This window comes from Carcharhinus amblyrhynchos, chromosome 30, assembly GCF_965287045.1.
Source record: "Carcharhinus amblyrhynchos chromosome 30, sCarAmb.v2.hapA, whole genome shotgun sequence".
In the NCBI taxonomy this organism is placed as follows: Eukaryota; Metazoa; Chordata; class Chondrichthyes; order Carcharhiniformes; family Carcharhinidae; genus Carcharhinus; species Carcharhinus amblyrhynchos.
This window is the reverse complement of record NC_137353.1, coordinates 18,619,102-18,639,892: the sequence shown is the minus strand read 5'-3', so window position 1 is coordinate 18,639,892 and position 20,791 is coordinate 18,619,102. Positions and strand designations below refer to the sequence as shown.

The 20,791-nt window shown below is 41.3% G+C and overlaps 1 protein-coding gene across 5 annotated transcripts in view; it reads right to left on the bottom strand.

The window, feature by feature from the left end:
- Window positions 1-20,791, bottom strand: part of ubr4 (ubiquitin protein ligase E3 component n-recognin 4) — a 203,486-nt gene that overhangs the window by 168,788 nt on the left and 13,907 nt on the right. For all 5 annotated transcript variants that reach the window (XM_080215508.1, XM_080215509.1, XM_080215511.1 and 2 more), the window contains exons 6-18: window positions 20,566-20,668; window positions 18,719-18,860; window positions 18,299-18,423; window positions 17,717-17,838; window positions 16,596-16,655; window positions 13,939-14,129; window positions 13,121-13,220; window positions 12,180-12,317; window positions 10,618-10,735; window positions 9,633-9,820; window positions 7,582-7,741; window positions 6,150-6,235; window positions 341-510 (exon numbers count right to left, since the gene is read on the bottom strand). In XM_080215508.1, coding sequence (XP_080071634.1) covers window positions 341-510; window positions 6,150-6,235; window positions 7,582-7,741; window positions 9,633-9,820; window positions 10,618-10,735; window positions 12,180-12,317; window positions 13,121-13,220; window positions 13,939-14,129; window positions 16,596-16,655; window positions 17,717-17,838; window positions 18,299-18,423; window positions 18,719-18,860; window positions 20,566-20,668 — 1,703 coding nt within the window. The remainder of the gene's footprint in view (window positions 1-340; window positions 511-6,149; window positions 6,236-7,581; window positions 7,742-9,632; window positions 9,821-10,617; window positions 10,736-12,179; window positions 12,318-13,120; window positions 13,221-13,938; window positions 14,130-16,595; window positions 16,656-17,716; window positions 17,839-18,298; window positions 18,424-18,718; window positions 18,861-20,565; window positions 20,669-20,791) is intronic.

The window sequence follows — 20,791 nt, the reverse complement described above, 5'->3', positions numbered from 1 at the left end:
CTGACTAAAGGTACTCATACAGACTATAAAACTATTGGTAAACAAGTGGCAAAAAAAAGGATCAGCTACAATTCCAAAACAGTACAGCCAAAGCAACGGGGCTGATAACTACCTCCATCTGTGGCTTTGTATATAGGTGGATTTTCACTTTCAGTGTCCAATGCCAAAGGCAACCATCACCTTCTCTCTCTCACTTCAACAAAATGAACTCTCACATAACAAGAAACATGAATCCTGTGCTCCATTCAGAAGAACAGCAAAATACACAATGCATGACAGGACTCAAGTTTCCTCAATCTTGCTTAATTAAGAGTTTTGTTTAGTATTAGGAATACCTTACCTTTCCCAGATTTTCATACACTCTGGTACATCTGGTTCACCCTGTGCACTGGCTTTGTGCTGCCAGATTAACAGCAGGCGTGATAGCACAGAAAGACTCTGCGAGTGGATGTATAATGGCCACGGACCCTCGGAGAATGGCGCGATTCCCAGCTGCTGCAGCAGAGTATTCTGAGTAAAATACCATATAGTTATCATCATGATGTTAATTACAATTACCACAACAGACTTACACATAATAGCAGCCTATTAGTCAGCGCAACAGTATATATGGAATTCAGTTCAACTGCTATGCAAAGCTGATAATGTACTGTGATATAATGAGAAAGAAGGTTACATAGAATATTACAGCAAAATACACGCCCTTTGGCCTTCAATGTTGTGCCGAGCTATGTCCAATCCCAAGATCAAGCTATCCCACTCCCTACCATTCTGGTGTGCTCCATGTGCCTGTCCAATAACTCCTTGAAAGTTCCTAAAGTGTCCGACTCCACCATCACAGCAGGCAGTCAATTCCACACCCCAACCACTCTCTGTGTAAAGAATCTACCTCGGATATCCCTCCTATATCTCCCACCGTGAATCTTATAGTTATGCCCCCTAGTAACAGCTACATCCACCTGAAGAAATAGTCTCTGCACGTCCACTCTATCAATCCCTCTCATCATCTTATAAACCTTTATTAAGTCGCCTCTCATCTTCCTCCGCTCCAAAGAGAAAAGCCCCAGCTCCCTCAACCTTTCCTCATAAGATCTACCCTCCAAACCAGGCAGCATCCTGGTAAATCTCCTCTGCACTCTCTCCAATGCTTCCACATCCTTCTTATAATGAGGTGACCAGAACTGAACACAATATTCCAAATGTGGTCTCACCAACGTCTGGTATAGTTGTAGCATAACCCCACAGCTCTTAAACTCAAACCCCCTGTTAATAAATGCTAACACACTATAAGCCTTCTTCACGGCTCTATCCAATTGAGTGGCAACCTTCAGAGATCTATGGATATGAACCCCAAGATCTCTCTGTTCCTCCACATTCCTTAGAACCCTGCTGTTGACACTGTAATCTGCATTCAAGTTTGTCCTACCAAAATGAATCACCTCACACTTATCAGGGTTAAACTCCATCTGCCACTTTTCGGCCCAGCTCTGCATCCCATCAATGTCTCTTTGCAGCCTACAAGAGCCCTCCACCTCATCCACTACTTCACCAATCTTGGTGTCATCAGCAAATTTACTAACCCACCCTTCAGCCCCCTCTTCCAAGTCATTGATAAAAATCACAAACAGAGGACCCAGCACTGACCCTGTGGTACACCGCTGGTAGCTGGCCTCCAGTCTGAAAATTTTCCTTCCACCACCATCCTCTGTCTTCTATGATACAGCCAGTTACTTATCCAATCAGCCAAATTTCCTTCTATCTCACGCATCCTTTTCTTTTTCATGAGCCTACCATGGGGAACCTTATCAAACGCCTTACTATAATCCATGTATACGACAGCAACTGCTCTACCTTCGTCCACACACTTAGTTACCGCCTCAAAGAATTCAATCAAATTTGAGAGGCAGGACTCATCCCTCACGAAACCATGCTGACTATCCTGGATTAAACTGCATCTTTCCAAATGGTCATAAATTCTATCTCTCAGGACCCTTTCCAGTAACTTACCGACCATCAAAGAAAGAGAAACTGGCATGTAATTACCAGGGTCATTCCTATCTCCTTTCTTGAAGAGAAGGACAACATTCGTTACTCTCCAGTCCTCTGGCATTATCCCCATGTGGAGATGCCAGCAACTGGGGTAAACACAGTTTATCTTCTCACTATCCTTCTTACTATCCCCGTGGACAGTGAGGACCCAAAGATCAAAGCTAAAGGCTCTGCAATCTCATCTCATCCCTTGCCTCCAAAGTATCCTAGGATGTATCCTGTCTGGCCCAGGTGACTTATCCACCCTCAGGTTTTTCAAAATTGCTAATACATCTCCCCTCAGAATATCTACCTCCTCCATCCTAGCAGCCTGTATAACGCACTCGTCTTCAAAAACATGGCCCCTCTCCTTAGTGAGCACTGAAAAGTATTCATTCAACGCCTCACCTATCTCTTCTGACTCCATGCACAAGTTCCCACTACTATCTTTGACTGGCCCTAACCTCACCCTGGTCATTCTTTTACTTCTCACATAAGAGTAAAAAGCCTTGAGGTTTTCTTTTATCCGACCCACCAAGGACTTATCATGCCCCCTCCTAGCTCTCCTAAGCCCTTTCTTTATCTCATTCCTAGCTACCTTGTAACACTCAAGCGACCCAACTGAACCTTGTTTTTTCATCCTTACATACAACTCCTTTTTCCTCTTAACAAGACATTCAACCTCCTTTATGAACCATGGTTCCCTCACTTGGCCATTTCCTCCCTGCCTGACAGGGACATACTTATCAAAGACACACAGTATTTGTTCCTTGAAAAAGCTCCACTTTTCATTTGTGCCCATACCTGACAGTTTCTGCTCCATCTTATGCTCCCTAATTTTTGCCTAATCGCATCATAATTACCCCTGCACCAATTATAAACCTTGCCCTGTTGTGTGACCCTATCCTTCTCCATTGCAATAATGAAGGACGCCGAACTGTGGTCACTATCTCCAAAGTGCTCTCTCACAAACAAATCTAACACATGGCCCAGTTCATTACCCAGTACCAAGTCCAATGTGGCCCCACCTTTTGTCGGCTTATCCACATATTATGTCAGGAAACTCTCCTGCACACATTGTACAAAAAGTGTCCCATCCGAACTATTCGGCCTATAAAAGGTTCCAATCAATATTTGGAAAGTTAAAGTCACCCATGATGACTACCCTGTGACCTCCACACCTATCCATAATGTACTTTGCAATTTCCTCCTCCGCATGTCTATTACTATTTGGAGGCCTATAGAAAACTCCTAACAACGTGACCGATCCTTTCCTATTTCTAACTTCAGCCCATATTACCTCAGTTGGCAGCTCACCCTCAAAATGCCTTTCAGCAGCCGTTAAACTATCCTTGATTAGCAATGCTACTCCTCCACCTCTTTTACCGTCTTCCCTACCCTTACTGAAACGTCTATATCCTGGAACTGCCAACGACCATTCCTGTCCCTGTTCTAACCATGTCTCCACAATGGCCACAACATCATAGTCCGAAGTACCAATCCATGCTCCAAGTTCACCTACCTTATTCCTGATGCTCCTTGCATTGAAGTAGATACACTTCAACCCACCATCCTGTCCATCTGTACACTCCTGCGACCTTGGTACCTTCTTCAGTACCTCACGACTCTCAACACTGGCGTTTGGACTACATCTCATTTTCCCAATCCCCTGACAAATTTGTTTAAACCCCCACTCCCAGGATATTAGTGCCCCTCTGGTTCAGGTGCAAACCGCCCTGTTTGTACTGGTCCCACCTTCCCCAGAATGTGCTCCAATTATCCAAGTAAATGAAACCCTCTCTCCTATACCATGCAGCCACATGTTAAGCTGCACACTCTCCCTGTTCTTCAACTCACTAGCACGTGGCACCAGCAACAAACCAGAGATGACAACATGCTTTCTTTGTCCTAGCTTTCAGCTTCCAGCCTAGCTCTCTAAATTACTGTTTTAAATCCTCATTTCTCGTTCTACCTACATCGTTGGTACCAATGCGCACCACGACCTGCAAGTGACCCTCCCCCTTAAGGATCTTGAAAACATGGTCAGAGACATCATGGACTCTTGCACCCTGGAGGCAACATACCATCTGTGAGTCTCTTTTGCTGCCGCAGAACCTCCTATCTGTCGCTCTAACCATTGCATCCCCAATTACTATTGCTCTCCTTCCTTCCCTTCTGAGGTACAGGGACAGACTCAGTGCTCGAAGTCTGGTCACTCTGGCTTACCACTGGAAGGTGATCCTCTTCAACAGTATCCAACACAATACTTGTTGCTGAGGGGAACAACCACAGGGGATCCCCGCACTGGCTGCTTCTTCCCAGCCCCTCTCACTGTCACCCATTTATTTTCATTTTTCAGAGTCTCCAAATCCCTGAAGTTTTTACCTATGATCACCTCTGCCTCCCAAATGATCCAAACTTCACCCAGCTCTGGCTCCATTTCCCTAATGCGGTTTTTAAGGACTGGAGGTGGGTGCACTTCCCACAGGTGAAATCAGCAGGGAGACTAATGGCATCCCTCACCTCAAACATCCTGCAGGAGGAACACTGCACTGCTTTCACTGCCATTCCCTCTAGATAAAAAGAAAGATCTTGCCTGATATTTCCTCACCCCTTACATTAGAGGAATAAGTGAGAAAAGAAGAAAGCTTACCTGCTCTCACTCCAAGTCTTCTTTTTTAAGGTTAGAGGAGGTTGTTTGTGTGTGTGTGTGTGTGTGCGTGTGCGTGTGTGTGTGTGAGAGAGAGAGAGAGAGAGAGAGAGAGAGAGGGGGGTGGTGGTGGCTCTAGAAGTCTAGAGTCTCAGTTTCCTCTCCGTTCAAATTTATTGGGGGAAAAAACCTTCCCAGGTGTCACAGTTTGCAAAAGAATATGGGTTTCAACGCCAACTTAAAAATAGTGAACCGCTCAAAAATAATTAGAAAAAGAATCTACAGTGTGGTTAAAAACAAGATCAGGAAAGAAACTGAGTCAACTAATTGAGTTGAATCTTAAGTAGCACAGAAGAAACGATCAAAGATGCTGTTTTATTTACGTTTAAAATTAGGGAACTAATTGTGTATTTTGCAATGCTGTGAATATGGTAACAAAAAACAATTTGTTGTCAAGAACCTGATTACCTGATGTCTGAAAGTTTGAAACGCTTATCGTTACTGTCAAAAGTATTAACAAAAAAACATTTTCAATCACATAAGCCTTCCGAAAAATTGACACAATAGTAGCTGGGACTGAGACAAACATTTATGTAGTAACAGACATGCACCCAATTCGTCCTGAACAGCTGTCAATGGCAGCACTAAAGATAGAAAACAATGAGCCCTTTGCAAAATATCCCAAGGTCTATTTTAAATCTTTCATATTATATAGGATATAGAGCACAAAGAGATCATGTGGCCCAAACAGTCCATAGCAACATTTATGCCCTACTCAAGCCTCCTCCTGACTTTCTACATCTTTGAACACAAACCTCTATTCCCTCCACCCTTGTAAGCTTATCTTCCTTCCCTTAAATACTATGCACTTCAAGCACTCTGTGGTTAAAAATTACACATTCCCACCACTTCTTGGATAAACCCATATAACATGCTGGATGCAAAGTATGCTTAGTTTGTGGTCTGACCCTGTACACTATTCAAAGGATGGTGGATGGCAATTGAAAAGTTGGGGGGGGGGGGGGGGGGGTAGAGTCCTGCTGCATACATTGAACAATGGCAAAGTTACATCAGCAAATAAAACTGGTGGGTTTTTGCACAACATTAGAAGTTGGGCAAGAGAAACTTGTGTTGTAGTCTAAACCATGCAGAATAGAGAAACGCAGAAAGCATGTGACCAGAAAGTCAATCATTCAGCCCTCTCTGCTGCTCCACTCATTTGCAGTACTGCAAGGCTACCATTCTGGCCAGTAACCCTGGAAATAAGTTTTTATTTTTAATACACTAACTTATGTAATTCACAAGCGGCCACTTCACATATATCAATAAATTCTTCCCATCCTCATGCATTATCGTTCATCTTTAATATCACATGGTGGAATCATTGATAGGTCAGTGAAGTATACACACAAAAGCATATTGTTAACATTAATTAAGCACAAGCACAGCCAGTAATGCACTGTGAACTCACCTGCAGGATAGGTGACGGAAGGTCAGAGGTGACCATAGAATGGTTAAAGTGATATATTGCTGCTGCAAACTCCTCATCCGACGACCCTATGCAAAAATAAAATCTTTGAATGTTGAGAAGAAAGGAGATTGAGACATACAACAATACAAAAACATGCTTTACCCAAATGTATGAAAAAAACTCAATTTTCAAAATGGAAGCCACTCATCAAGGCTTTAAGAGAGCACAGTAAAAAGTCTGACAACAGCAGGTTTAAGTCCAACCAATTTATTTGACAGTACACTCACTAGCTTTCGGGGTTAGTCCCTTCGTCAGGTGAAGTTAGTAGTTCACCTGACTAAGGGACTAACCCCGAAAGCTAGTGAGAGTACCATCAAATAAATCGGTTGGACTTAAAACTGCTGTTGTCAGACTTTTTACTGTGTTTACCCCAGTCCAACACCGGCATATCCACATCATGACTTTAAGAGAGCAGCCAGTGTTGCCTCAATCATAGGAAGTTTCTAATCAGAAACATAATACTCAAGTTAAAGAAGTTTCAAACAAGATGCTTTCCCAAATTCTATCTTAGATACCCATTATCTTAACCCTGTGTTGCAGCTTTCCTTATGGAACCTTAGGTAAAGTTTTCTGTAAATCTATAAGTATACCACGGTATAGGGTTTTCCAATATCTATCTGGGATATCAACTCAGAAGTCAGTCCTTCCGTAAGGCAGCTTTTGCCCATTTTGAATCCATTAGCTGGCATGTATTAGTTTATTTTTAAGAAGTCACGATTAAGTTTGTTCCTAATATCTGATTCCACTACATTTCCCCAGCTCTGATGGAAGTCAGTGACCTGAAATGTTAACTGTTTCATTCCACAGATACTGCCTGACTTGCAGAGCTTTTCCAACATTTTCTGTTTTTTTTTCAGATTTCCAGCATCCAGTTATTTTATTTTTGTTTTGATTAAAATCACTCAGTATAGAAAGCCCAATGGGGCTGTGCTAGGTTTGAAACATTCAACCAACTGGTCTTGCACCTGTGTTCTTTCCCCGTATTCCCTGAAAACCCTACAGGTTTTCCGCAGTATATTTTTCCTATTTATTGCTCAGGTTGTTTTGTTGGTCCTTAAGTACCACAGTACAACTGCCAACTTCTTATTTGTTTTCTCTGTGAATCTTTCCTCACAGTATAACAGGAAAGTGGGTCTCCAGCACTTTTCCTTTTATGGTGGATAGACAGACACAAGGTCCAAGGTCCAAATTACTCACTTCATTCCACTGCATTGCCACATACAGAACCAGTGAGTGAACCAATGGCAACTCCTCTCCCACTTTAGAAATGAAACTTAAAAGTAACAATCAATGTTTAAAGTTTAAGCAGCTGCCTTTGCTCCAAACTCCAGCTACAGCTAGTTGGTTGCCATCAATAAAAGAGTTTGCTGACCTTTTGTTCCATCTTTGTCCACATCTTTAATGATGCTGGCTAATGTCATCATGTGCTGTTCAGTCAGAGAAACGCTCAGGTAATTCCGGATAAAGTTGTTCCTCGAGTTGAGCATTGAAGATGTGATTAAGTTAAAAATATTTGAAGCCAGGCTCAGAAACTGAAAGACAATTTTTAAAAAAATTATTGTAATTATGCAGATTTTACTAGAGATCGATCATCCTCATTCCTCAGCAATTTCTTCACCAACGTCAGTGCCGTTTCCAATAGCCCTGAATGGATATCTAATCCATTCAGTTTTACATGTAAACTGTAGAACAGCTATTCCCTACTAACTTCTCAATTAAGTGCTACTTAAGTCTAAATCTTAATGGTAATAATGGCACATTGCAAGCCTTACACGCCAGAAGGTCTCTGAATCAATCCCTAGTCTATGAGGTAAACTCATCAGAGCAGCAACTCAGATGTTATAATTGACCTCAGCATCCTTAAAGGAGCTAACTAGGCAGTGTTGCTATTTCTGACATCTTTATGGGATCACTGCTGGAACATACCCATGCATGAACCAATGATGAGGACTGGTGTCTGATGCAAGTATCCTGTTGGCACCTACGCCAGGCAAGGTATCTGACAGTAAATGGTGACCCTTGAACTGCACCTAAGCAGTGATCACCGTCATAATCAAAAAAGTGTAAATTAGAAAGCAACTCCTAGAGTCATAGGCTGAAACCTTACACCTCGCCTGCCCCAAGGTTTCCAGATGGAAATCTCCATTGGCCTCGGGCAGGGTTTTATAATCTCATCAAGCGAGGCCATAAAATCCCGCCCATAGAGTCATACAGTGCAGAAAAGGCCCTTCGGCCCATCAAGTCCGCATCAACGGCTTCTATCATGAAAGGAACCCTAATCCAATTTTCTTGCACTTGTCCCATATCCTTGAATATTATATTTCAAGTGCTCATCCAAATATTTTTAAAAATTGTACGGTTTACAGCCTCGGCTACCTTCTCAGGCGGGCATTTCCAGATTCCCACAATCCTCAGTGAAAGACCTTTTTCTCAAATCCCCCCTTGAGTCTAATGGCTTTTACCCTAAAATTTTGCCCCCTCATGATTGACCCTCAACCAAGGGGAACTGCTGCTCCCTACTCACCCTGTCAATCATGTTCCCCCTTAGCCTTCTCTGCTCTAAAGAAAACATTCCAAGCCTATCTGGTCTCTTCTTATAGCTCAACCCCAGCTATAGTTTAACTAGAGTAGTTGGAAGTGAATAGTAGCATCCAATTAGGTTAAGCTACGGAGCCATTTCTGTTCATAGTGATTTAAAGATGCTATCAAACAGGTACAATTAATTCTTTAGAGACTAAAGGAAATATCAGAAGAATATTGATCAGATAGGAAAATGGACTAAAATGTGGCAGATAAACTTCGATGCATGTATGAGGTGATACATTTTGGTAAAGTACTAACAATAGTAACTGTACATGGAATAGTAGTAGTCTTAGTGTTGTGGAAGAGCAGAGGGATTTGGGAGGCAGTTCACAAAATTTCCAAGGCAGCAATTCAGTTTAATGTGAGGGATTTAGAGCAGGAAGCAAAACCAACCCTTTTTCCACACAAAAATTGAGAGTTGGTGGTTGAGACAGAGATAATGTCAACGTTCATAGTGAGATGGGATAGAAGGATAGAACCTATCATGCCTGTGTTGATTCACTGAAAGAGCAGTTGGACTTATCCACACACTCCTGCTTTCTGTCTGAAACACTGTAGGCTTCTCATCCTCAAGTACCTGTCCAATTTCCTTTTTCAATTATTTACAGAAGAAAAATGGAATAAACGCTTATGGGAACAATGAGTTTAGAGCGATGCTGACTACTTGGTCGCAATGTAAGATAAAAACTGACATAAGTTAAATGATCTGTTTTCCTGTTGTAACTACTGTAACATTTCCATGATTCAGTCCACAACAGGGAACATCGAAAATACTTATCCAGATTTGTCAAAGACAGTTAATCTTTACCTTCTATCTAATTGATGTTGAATATTACTCACCAGCTCAGGGTCTCTGCGACTCGCCAGTATGTTACCATTCTCCCCAGAACACTGCTTATTTGGACTCTTCAATCGTGGGGAACTCTCCAGAGGTGGTGGTGGGGGAGGAGGGGGAGGTGCTGATTTCTCCTTACTGGGAGAGATGGTCTCCTCAAACCACTGGCCAAGAATTGGCTCACTGTCATCATCTGTAATGTATACAATGCAGAGACACAGCACATTCATCAAGCGCAGGTTAAATAACAAAAATCAAATTTCAAAAAGTACAATCCACAGGTAGCGTGATTATTAGTGAATTACAATTACAATAAATTGCAGAAATTTACAGGACAGAAGGAAAACATTCAACCCATTGTGTTTGTACCAACTCCCTGAAAGAACTGTTCAATTAGTCCAACACCCCAACATTCTACGTACCATCTTACATTTTTCTTTTTCAAACATTTTTCCACCTTAAAAGTTAATGAATTTGGATTCCTCCATTATTTGTGGTGTTAACTTCCACACACTAACAGCTTTCTGCATTTCAGAAATCCTAACCTTTACCTTACTGATGATTTATACCTTCCAGTTACCAATTAATTGTACAGTACAAATAATTAAGTTCTTCCCCGTTTCAGATTTATCTCATCAAATTTTGAGCAAATCTATCAGATCATCTTTTAACTTTGTTTGTTCTCACTACGAGAGCCTTAGATTCTCTAGTGCCAGAAATTACTAAATACTCAAGACAGAATGTGTCACTGGAAGAATGTACACTCACCAGTTCTCTGAAAATAAACATCACTAGCCTGATTTATAAATAGCTAACCAGAAACGGATATGTTTGTTAGAACGTTATTGCAAAGCAGAACACAATTTTATCCCTCAGAAATCTGTCTTCTGTCTCAGCCAAACAGCTCACATTAACTACTCTGTTTCAGGGCACCTAAAATCTCACCCATCGCTATTAATGTGCTTAACTTCTGAGATTTGCTTTTGGTACCTTGGCTACTATCTTCTTCGGTGCTGCTGAAATCATCTTCATAATAAGTGTTCGAATCAGTAGATGCACTGACATCACTACTCACAGAGCCTTTTCGTTGGCGCTGAAGGACACAAGCCTACAGAGAGAACAAGGACAAAGAGTTAGCAGCAATTCTGCTTCCAGGAGAATTGAAGAGATAGTGTGTTTCATAGGAGACTGTACTGAGACTCCATAGTAAGAATACTGGAAAATATAACAAAGAGACTTGGATATGGGGACAAATACTACTGAAGTTGAAGGATTTAATACAGAATTTCAAAATTTCAAAGAGCTTTGACAGGGAGTGGGGCAAGACTATTTCCTCCAGTCAGATAACTAAGGTAACAAGGGGAGGAGACGTTAGAACGCAGTGAGCTGATGGAGCATTGAATGTCCTTCCGTAGGGAGTGTTTGCGATCACTATATCACTTAAGGGAATACTGGCTAAACATCTGAGGCAAAGGAAGTGCAGAGCTACAGGGAGAGGGATGGGAAGTGTGATGAGTTTTGGATTGATACTGGGCTATGGGAAGAGAATGCTGGGCAATGGGGTTAGTTTTGATTCATATAGTTCGAAGTGAAGAGAGCAACCGAGTAGAATTAGTTCTGGATTTATACAGTGTAACATGGAGAGTGCAGCGCAGCAGAATTTGTTTTGAATTGATACAAGGATCATGGGGAGAGTGGAGCAGTGAAATTAGTTTTGGATTGATATAGGGATATAGACAGAGATAACTGGACAGTGGGATTAGCTTTGAGTGTGGAGAACTATGTGGAGACAGCTACGCAATGGGTTTAGTCTTGGATTGATACTGCATTAATGCACAGAAAACAGGATAGTGAATTGAGTTTCAAATTCATACAGGGGCTTATTGGGACAGCAGGACAGTGGGATTTGTTTTGGATTGAAACAAAGGGCATTGTGATAAAGTGATAATGGGCATTTTTGCAACTGGAAAACAGTGTTCTACAGGGCTTAGCTTTGGGCCCTGTTATTCGTTGTATATATTAATGATTTAGACTTAAATGTGGATTGTACGATTGGGAAATTTGTAGATGACACAAAAATCGTCCATTTAACTAACTGAAAGTGAAGAGGATAGCTTTCGACTCCAAAAGATATCAATGGGTTGGTTTAGTGGGCAGAGAAGTGGCAAATAAGTTCAATCCAGAAATGAGAGATAGTGCTTTTGGGGAGGGCAAACAAAGCAAGGGAATACTTAATAAGCAGGAAAGTATTGAGAAGGATTGAGGAAGTGGGACACCTTGGAGTGCATGTCTATAGGCCTTGATGTCGGCAGGATCGGTGGACAAGGGGTAAGGTATTGAATACAAAAGCAGGGATGTAATGATGGAACCATATAAAATGCTTATTAGGCCACAGCTAGAGTTTTGTGTACAGTTCTGGTCATTACATTAAAAGAGGGACATAATTGCTCTGGAGACAGTGCAGAAGAGATTTACAAGAATGCTGCCAGGCTTGAAAACTGGAGCCATTTTATTCATTCTATACTGTGACTCTTTGTTGTGCTAGTGATTACCTTCCTGTAAGATGTCGACAACAGTGTGAAAAGCAAGTTGGTGAGTGGGACAGATTCAATCAGTCTCTGCACACGTTGAATAGATGAACTCTGTGCCATGATATTTAGCTCTGCAGGTGGTCCATCACCTCGCCAACCCTGTGAAAATTAGAAGTTACCCATTATGGTTTTCTGTATACAATTCTTACTATAGCAACATTAATTTCTGAGAACACGAGAGAGTGAGACTTCTCAGATAACCTGGTCCAATATTAATCCTTCAATCAACACCACCAAAATACACTATTTGGTCATAATCTGGGACCATGTGCAAACTGTCACATTACCTATATTGCAACAGTGTACATCAGTGATTGCAATGCATTTTAGGATATAGATGCGATATAAATTCCAATCCATCATGCTTATTTTTCATACAGAATCCCACATGCATTCAAGCTAGATTACATTTCATAGAACCCTACAGTGCAGGAGGCAGCCCTTCGAGTCTGCACTGAACACAATCCCACCCAGGCCCTACCCCCACATCCCTACATATTTTACCCGCTAATCCCTCTAATCTACACATCTCAGGCCACTTTGGGGCAATCTTAGCGTAGCCAATCAACCTAACCCGCACATCTTTGGACTATGGGAGGAAACCGGAGCACCCGGAGGAAACCCACGCAAACACGAGGAGAATGTGCAAACTCCACACAAACAGTGACCCGAGCCAGGAATCGATCCCAGATCCCTGGAGCTGTGAAGCAGCAGTGCTAACCACTGTGCTTCCGTGCTGCCCTTCAACCATTTTATTCTCTAATGAATCCAAGATCCAGACTAACAACCGTTACTACAAGGCTTCAAATGAACTTGAGAAGCTTTTTTGCAGATGCCATGTCTCTTAGTCAGCAATATAACAGAGGCTTCCCCTCTACAATAGACATATGAGCTCCACTTACCCGGTAAAGAGCCTCAACTTGCAGATCCTGAAAGAGTGATGTCAACAGTTTGATGGCATGATTAGCTAAAACCACAGACAGGACACCAAATCCTTGATGCCTGAGGGAGAAAATAAACTCAGATTAATATCAACCCTTTATAAATAGTTGCAAAAAGGATCAATTTGCAGCATGTCAAATTATTCACTGTACAGAAACCAATCAACAAAAGTATCACAAGTAGAAATTTAGCCAGATCCCATTTAGTTGCTCACATTCTGCACTTCTCTCCCTGCAGCATTCCACAGTGAGGTTATAAGCTGGAGACCTGCACATAAGCCTCTGCCAGATTTTAATGCCAATTCTTTGTACCAACCAGAATTGGATTTCACAGCAGAGGTCATTAGGTGCATGAATTAGTGCCCCATTACTATCGCATGACCTTCTGCTACCTTATTTCAGGTGTAAGTATAAAGTTTGCCAAAATTGTCATCATGATAAAACTGAACTAATGAAAACAAACCAAGTGAAATCACAGAGAAAGGTTGGCAAACCGAACACCGGGAATCTGAGGTTAAAACAAGATGCTATTCCGTCAGCATCTGAAAAGTAAGAAGGTTAATGTAATATCTGGTAAGGACCGATCATCTATCTGCTCTGTAGTTTCAGAATTTGCCATCTTTATTTGCAGTTAAGTATAGCATTGTTATGCAATGAATGTCAAAATTACTATTTCAGGCTGTATAAATGGAAGAGTTCATTAGATACTATTATATTTCCTAGCCACCATTTTAAGACATCAGTAATTTTAAAAACTTATCTATGGATTCTTCACTGACCCTTTAACAGGCGCTAGTTTGGGGGACCCAGCTCCTTCCTTCACACGGGCAGCAATGTCACGAACTCGCAGTGCAGCCAGTGGATCTTTCTCTTTACCCTTGTCTGCCAGCGCTGTAGGACTGAGGTTCAGGATCAGGTAGAGGCTGTTTAGCAAACACCAGGCACCCAATAATTGGAAATTCTGATAATGCTGATGAGCAAAGCCACAAAGAATAACTGAGTCAACAAAGTTTACAACTTATTGCTTTCAAAAATGCATTACATTCCGCAGCACAGAGGTAATTTAAAGGGATACCACTGTGCATAGACTACTTATTTACATTCAAATCTTCCCACTGCTCCAGAACTTTTTTCAGTGAAACTCAATTTCAAACAGTGCACAACATTTCCTTCTTTACACTAATAGTTACAATAGGTTGTTAAGTCCCATCAACATACCTTCCTGTTTAAAACAGGCTGAATTGTGAAAATCAAAGTCTTGCTCATGTTGGTTTACGTAGTGCATAGCAACACAGAAAAACGTCTATTAAAACATTTAGCAAAAAGGGCAGATACAAGTATGAAGTGGTGTCGGCAGTAAGTGCTTGTAGCTCAAGGGGCTTTGGCTCAAATTCATTAAGCTGGAGAAGGAGCTGCAAACACAGACACGTCAGGGAGGGGGAAAGTTACCTGGATGTTTTCTACCAGGCAGCAGTCACGCCACTTAGGTTAGGGTCTTCTGATTTGGTCAGACACAGGAGGGTGCAACTGCAAGTGAGGCAGGTAAAGTGACAGCCCCTGCAATTGTTCAATAGGTTTGATGTTCTCGCAGGGGCCAGTGTAGTGAGAGCAATTAACATTGTGGCAAAGAGTGAGTGCCGAGATAGCTGTATTACCTGCCAGGGTTTGGACCATCTGTTCAGGGCTGGAGAGGAACTTGAAATGGGAGGGGGAAGAATCTAGTTGCTGTGATCCATGTATGTACCAATGACATAAGCAGAACAAAAAAAGAGGCTCTGCATAGAGTATGAGGAGCTGGGCACTAAATCAAAAAGCAGAAACTAAGGATAATCTCTGGATTAACTCAGCCTCTTGCAAATTGGCATAATTCTCCTCTGTGGGAGTAGTGTTAGTCATGGCATGCATCAACTTTGGTCTCCCAGATTGCCTGAATCTACTACAGTTCTCCTATCACTGCAACAGGTTCACAGCGGATGGCATCTCCCTAGACCTACACTCAAACTCAAACCTGGAACACCTGAATAACAAGGACACTTATGACAGACTCCTACTTATTGACTACAGTTCAGCCTTCAACACCATTATCCCAACAAAAATCATGTCAGAAACTCATTGTGGTTGATACAGACTTGATGGGCTGAATGGCTCCTTTTGTACGTAGGGATGCTATGATTCTATTCTATGCTGTCCGAACTCCGTGGCCTAGGGCTCGGCTCCTCCCTCTGTGACTGGGTCCTAGACTTCCTAACCCACAGACTGCAATCAGCAAGGATAGACAACACCTCCTCCGCTATTATCCACAACACCGGTGCCCCGTATAGCTATGTCCTCAGACCTTTACCATATTCCTTATACACTTATGACTGTGTGGCCAAATTGCACTCCAACTCCATTTTCAAGTTTGTTGATGACACCACTGCAGTGGGTCGGATCTCAAACAATGAGATGGAGTGCAGGAAAGAGATAGAGAATTTGTGAAATGGTGCAATGACAATAATCTCTCCCTCAATGTCAGTAAAACGAAGGAGATAGTCAATAACTTCAGGAAGCGTAGTGGAAGACATGCCCCTTCTACATCAATGGTGAAGAAGTGGAAATGGTCGAAAGTTTTAGGTTTCTAGGCATTCAAATTACCAACAACCTATCCTGGTCCTTCCACACCAACACTATAGTTAAGAAAGCTCACCAATGCCTCTACTTTCTCAGGAGGTTAAGGAAATTCGGCACGTCTCTCATGACTCTTTACAGATGCACCATAGAAAGCATCCTTTCTAGATGTATCACAGCTTGGTATGGCTCCTGCTCTGACCAAGACTGCAAGGAACTACAGAGTTGTGAATGAAACCCAATCCATCACGCAAACTATCCTCCCATTCATTGACTCCACCTACACTTCCCACTGCCTTGAAAAAGCAGCCAGCATAATCAAGAACCCCTCGCACCCCAGACATGTTCTCTTCCATTGGGAAAAAGATACAAAAGTCGCAGAACACGTATCAACTGACTCAAGAACAGCTTCCTCCCTGCTGCCATCAGACTTCTGAATGGGCCCACCATATATTAAGCTTATCTTTCTCTACACCTTATCTGTATCAGCGTCACTATATTCTGCACCCTCTCCTCCCCTTACGTATTCTATGAATGGTACGTTTTGGCACAAGAAACAGTAGTTTTCACTGTATCTCAACACGTGACAATAATAAATCATATCAAAGACAGTTCAGAGTCATTCTATGCAAGTAACAATAGCATGTTACATTAACTCAAGAGACATAACTCTCCAGGCCTTGTTGCAGCAATAATCAAATCCCATTTATCCTATCACGGAATATGGTCACCTTATGCTATTCTGAACTGCAACACAACCCCCAAATAACATTCCATAAACACAACAATTTTTCTCCTTGCTCAGAAAAATGCTGCACAGACTCCTTACCTCACCACCTGCACGTCGTGAACTGTTAATTGCTTGGCCAATCATGTCATAGATTTCTAACTGTAAATGAAGAACAGTAAATTCATTTAGTGGTGTTCTCAGATGTAGTATACAGAAGTGCCTTCAACCCAGCCTCATACCCACAGTGACTCTGTGCTAAGTTACGGATAAGGGGTAGAGAAATTGCAGCAGTAGTTGAGAAATAGCATTGGAGAAGTAGCTCCAGTTTGGATGTGCTGAATGACAATCAGCTGTGCCATGATATTAAATAATTTGATAAAAAGATTACATATTATTTCCAATTAGGAAGATCCAAACCAGCTCAAATTCAACAAAACCTTCAGAGATGTCAGACTTAAGTTATATACTGCTAAGGGAGACAAGAAGTTATTAGCACACTGTCTTTTTATCTCTTAGACCTTCTCAGAACTCAACAGTGTGTCTACGTAAAATTACTCGGAGCAGTCTCAGTGTAACTCTTTCTAAATACAATATTCCACATATGAAACAACATAAAGACTGCCCTCACCTGGTAGATGTATTAGGTTCTAAAAACGTGACCAAATCTTCTGGGATCAGAGGTCATTCAATAACAATGTACTCGAATGCACATAATATACTTACATAGCTTGCACAGTACTTCCTAGTCTATATATTCCTTACATGGGCAATGCCTTTGTTCAGCCAATCTTACTATAAATGATCTGCATCCTGCTGAGGACAGGATCACACTCACTTTTATTTGTGCAACACTGCAGCCAATAAAGTGAAAATAAATCTAACCTTTCCTAAGCCTAATTATTATTTCAAACCTTAAACACTACACATTAGACACTGTGGCACAGTGGTTAGCACTGCTGCCTCACAGGGGCCCAGTTTCTATTCCCGGCTTGGGTCACTGTCAGTATGGAGTTTGCAAATTCTCCCTGTGTCTGCGTGGGTTTCCTCCAGATGCTCTGGTTTCCTCCCACAGTCTGGTTAGGGTCCATTGACCCGAACAGGCGCCGAAGTGTGGCGATTAGGGGAATTTCACAGTAACTTCATTGCAGAGTTAATGTAAACCTTACTTGTGACTAATACATAAACTTTAGCTACAATGAACCTGCTTATTCAGCACTTACACATTTCTGTACAATTGTGGCTGCATCATTCTCATAGTCTTCTTCTTTACTTGTGGAACCGGATCGTACTTGCAGGCTGCTTCCTACATGTAGAATAGCCATGCATGTTGCAACACTCACTCCTAGCGAGGGGGAACACTGGAAATTAGTCAAAATTAATATCACCTTATCCAAAATTTGGATTAGAGTTTGTCCAATAAATGAAACTCTAGACTGGCAGAAGCAAAGTTTTCGGAAATAATTTGTATGGTGGTGGGTAAAACAAAGTAGGAACTCTGCCAAAGGGTTACTGTACCATATATATCACTTCATAATATGGTCCTAATGTGAAAAAAATCACTGTCACCTAAGTGGTAAACTGAAATAACAAGTGAACAAAAAAATGATGCACAAGTTACCAAGGAACAGTAACATTCAATAATCATCTACTGCAACAGCTCAAGGTGAACATGGCAAGTCATGATATAGTTGCTTCAATACTCTTGAGCAGATCCCACACCCCATTTGAACAAGGAAGCATTCATCATGCAAATGTTACCCACACTACCCAGTGGAGGCTGTTTTCCCCTTTCCCAGACTGACCTGCATACAGACAACTCAGTGCCAATACAGTCACATCTTGCAGCCTTGCAGGAGTCAGTGGCTCAAGAACAGGTAGCGAGAGTGTGTCCAAAGCCATGGTAACATCAATGACCAGGGAATGGAATCTGAAGAAACAGTAAAAAGCCCTTAAAAAATAAACACTGCAGAAATTAAAACTCTAAATATACCTGAGTTTAAAGTGAAGAGGTCATCACATCTGTCACAGTCAAACTAATTTGTACAATGGAACTAACTATTACAATCTACTCAAAAGGAATCTACTTTCACAGTTGATGTGGGCCAAGAAACGATCTTATTTATGTTGCTACACATCAATCAAACAACACATTCTGGCTTTTTTAGTCAATGACCTGGTCAAAAATCATATCCATCAATCCTCAATGATCGTGCATAACTCACCCGTTTCGCACAGCAGTCGCATCTGCAACTGTTGCAGGCATTATGAAAAAGGAATTGGCAGAGACAGCATCCTGAAAACGGTTGATGTAGCGCAGAAAGTAGGGGAGGTTTAAACAGACACGTAGCAACTTCTCAGAACCTCCTACAAAAGGACAGGGCGATAAAATCAACATTCCTCTTTTAACATGGAAGTAAATACATCAAAGCGTGCAGCACTTATGAAACTTGATCCAATGCAGTCTGATTAAGCATTTGTGCGGTAAATCAGTCAGCAACATTCAAATCATTTGTCTTTGTAACAATCTAAATTCAATACAACTAAATTTTCATATCCACAGTGAGCAAAGACACTAACCAAAATACTTTGAAAACAGAAATTGTACCAAAGGACTAGAAGGTGGTGAATGTTAAACTCCCATTCAAAAAGGAGGAGATAAGTAAGATCATTATAAATCTGATAGCTTTCTGTTTTTAGTAGAGAAACAGTTGATCACAGAAGATGGCAAAACCATGGACTAATTCAATACAGTCTATATGGATTTGTAAATGGCAGGTAAGGCTGACTAATTTTGTCAAATTACTATTCAAAACTGAAACAGTTATATTACTGGACAAGTAATCTAGAAAAAAACTCAAGGCAGGTTAAGAATTTGAATTTGGTTAAAACAAATAAATCTGAAATAAAAATCTGGTATCTAGAAAGAAAAATAAAAACAGAAAATGCTGGAAATATTCAGCAGGTCTGGCAGCATTTGTGGAGAGAGAAAGAGTTAAAATTTCAGGTTGTTGACCTTTCATCAGAACAAGTTCTGATGAAAAGTCATTGACCTGAAACACTAACTTTGCGCCTCGCTCCACAGATGCTGCCAGAACTGATCATTTCCAGCATTTTCTGTTTGTATTTCAGAATTCCAGCATCCACAGTATTTTGCTTTTGTGTCAGTTAAGTAACCATGAAGCCATCAGATTGTTATAAAAACATTGATTTACCAATGTTCAAGCCTTCTGTCTGCTCTGACCTATAAATGATGCGGCAAACCATTGCCTTCCAGCATTTGAGCAGTCCTCCACATTAGTTACATCCTTCATTATTTTAAATTGCATAAATTCATTTGCAAATTTCTACAAAACATTTAATTCTCAAGTCCAAATAATTTGTGGATATGGAAAACTACAACAGTCCCCATAGGACACCACTTTAAAATTGCTGCATGTCGGATAAGCTTCCTTTAACACCTCAGCTGTTTTTGGTTTTATAACGACCCTTCAATCCATTCTACTCCCTGTCCTGAGTTGAGTTGGCTGATCGCAGAGTAACTGTAATTAGCCTCAGCACTTCTGAACTAAGATCGAGAGAGGGAAAAAAAAAGTGTTAAGTAAACAGAATTCTGGCTACCAGGTGGACACTGATTGCGATATCATGACTTCCACGTGTCAGAAGTCTGCAGAAATTCCAAGCTCAGGTAGAAAGAATAGGTACCCGAGTGAGATACCCAGAGGATTACTGCTCATGCCTGTAAAATAGCACCACAGCAAGAATCAAAGTCTCTGGGAAGTGAATAGAAACTTGGATAAAAGGAATGAAATAAGATGCATTATATTATGTACATGTTGATTGCTCAAAGCAAGTGAGAGTGTGTTCTGAATGTTTGAACACTGAATTTCACAAAGTCCAAGCATTTCAATAACAGAGACTGGTCAGTTCTGAACAATTACTTCACACTTCAGTTTTTTTCAAACAGATCTTTTTAAACTGATTTTCTTCTATTCACAGAGAACAAATTTTGCATTTGAAATAAAAACTCATTACGTCCATGACCATCCTGGGATTTTAATTTTAAACTCACCTAGTGCTTGTAAACTGGATACGTTCTGCGCAATAAATGCACTTTTCATCTTAGCAGCTGAAGCTTGATCAGTTCCAGACTGTTCATCACTTTCTCCATCCACCTGACAAGTTAAAAGGATTACGCAAAAATTATGAAATGGAATCGTGTTTCTCAACCATCCCTGTCTTCATTAGTGTCTAACACCACCCACCCACACTCCATGTGCTCACTCTGTCCATTATAC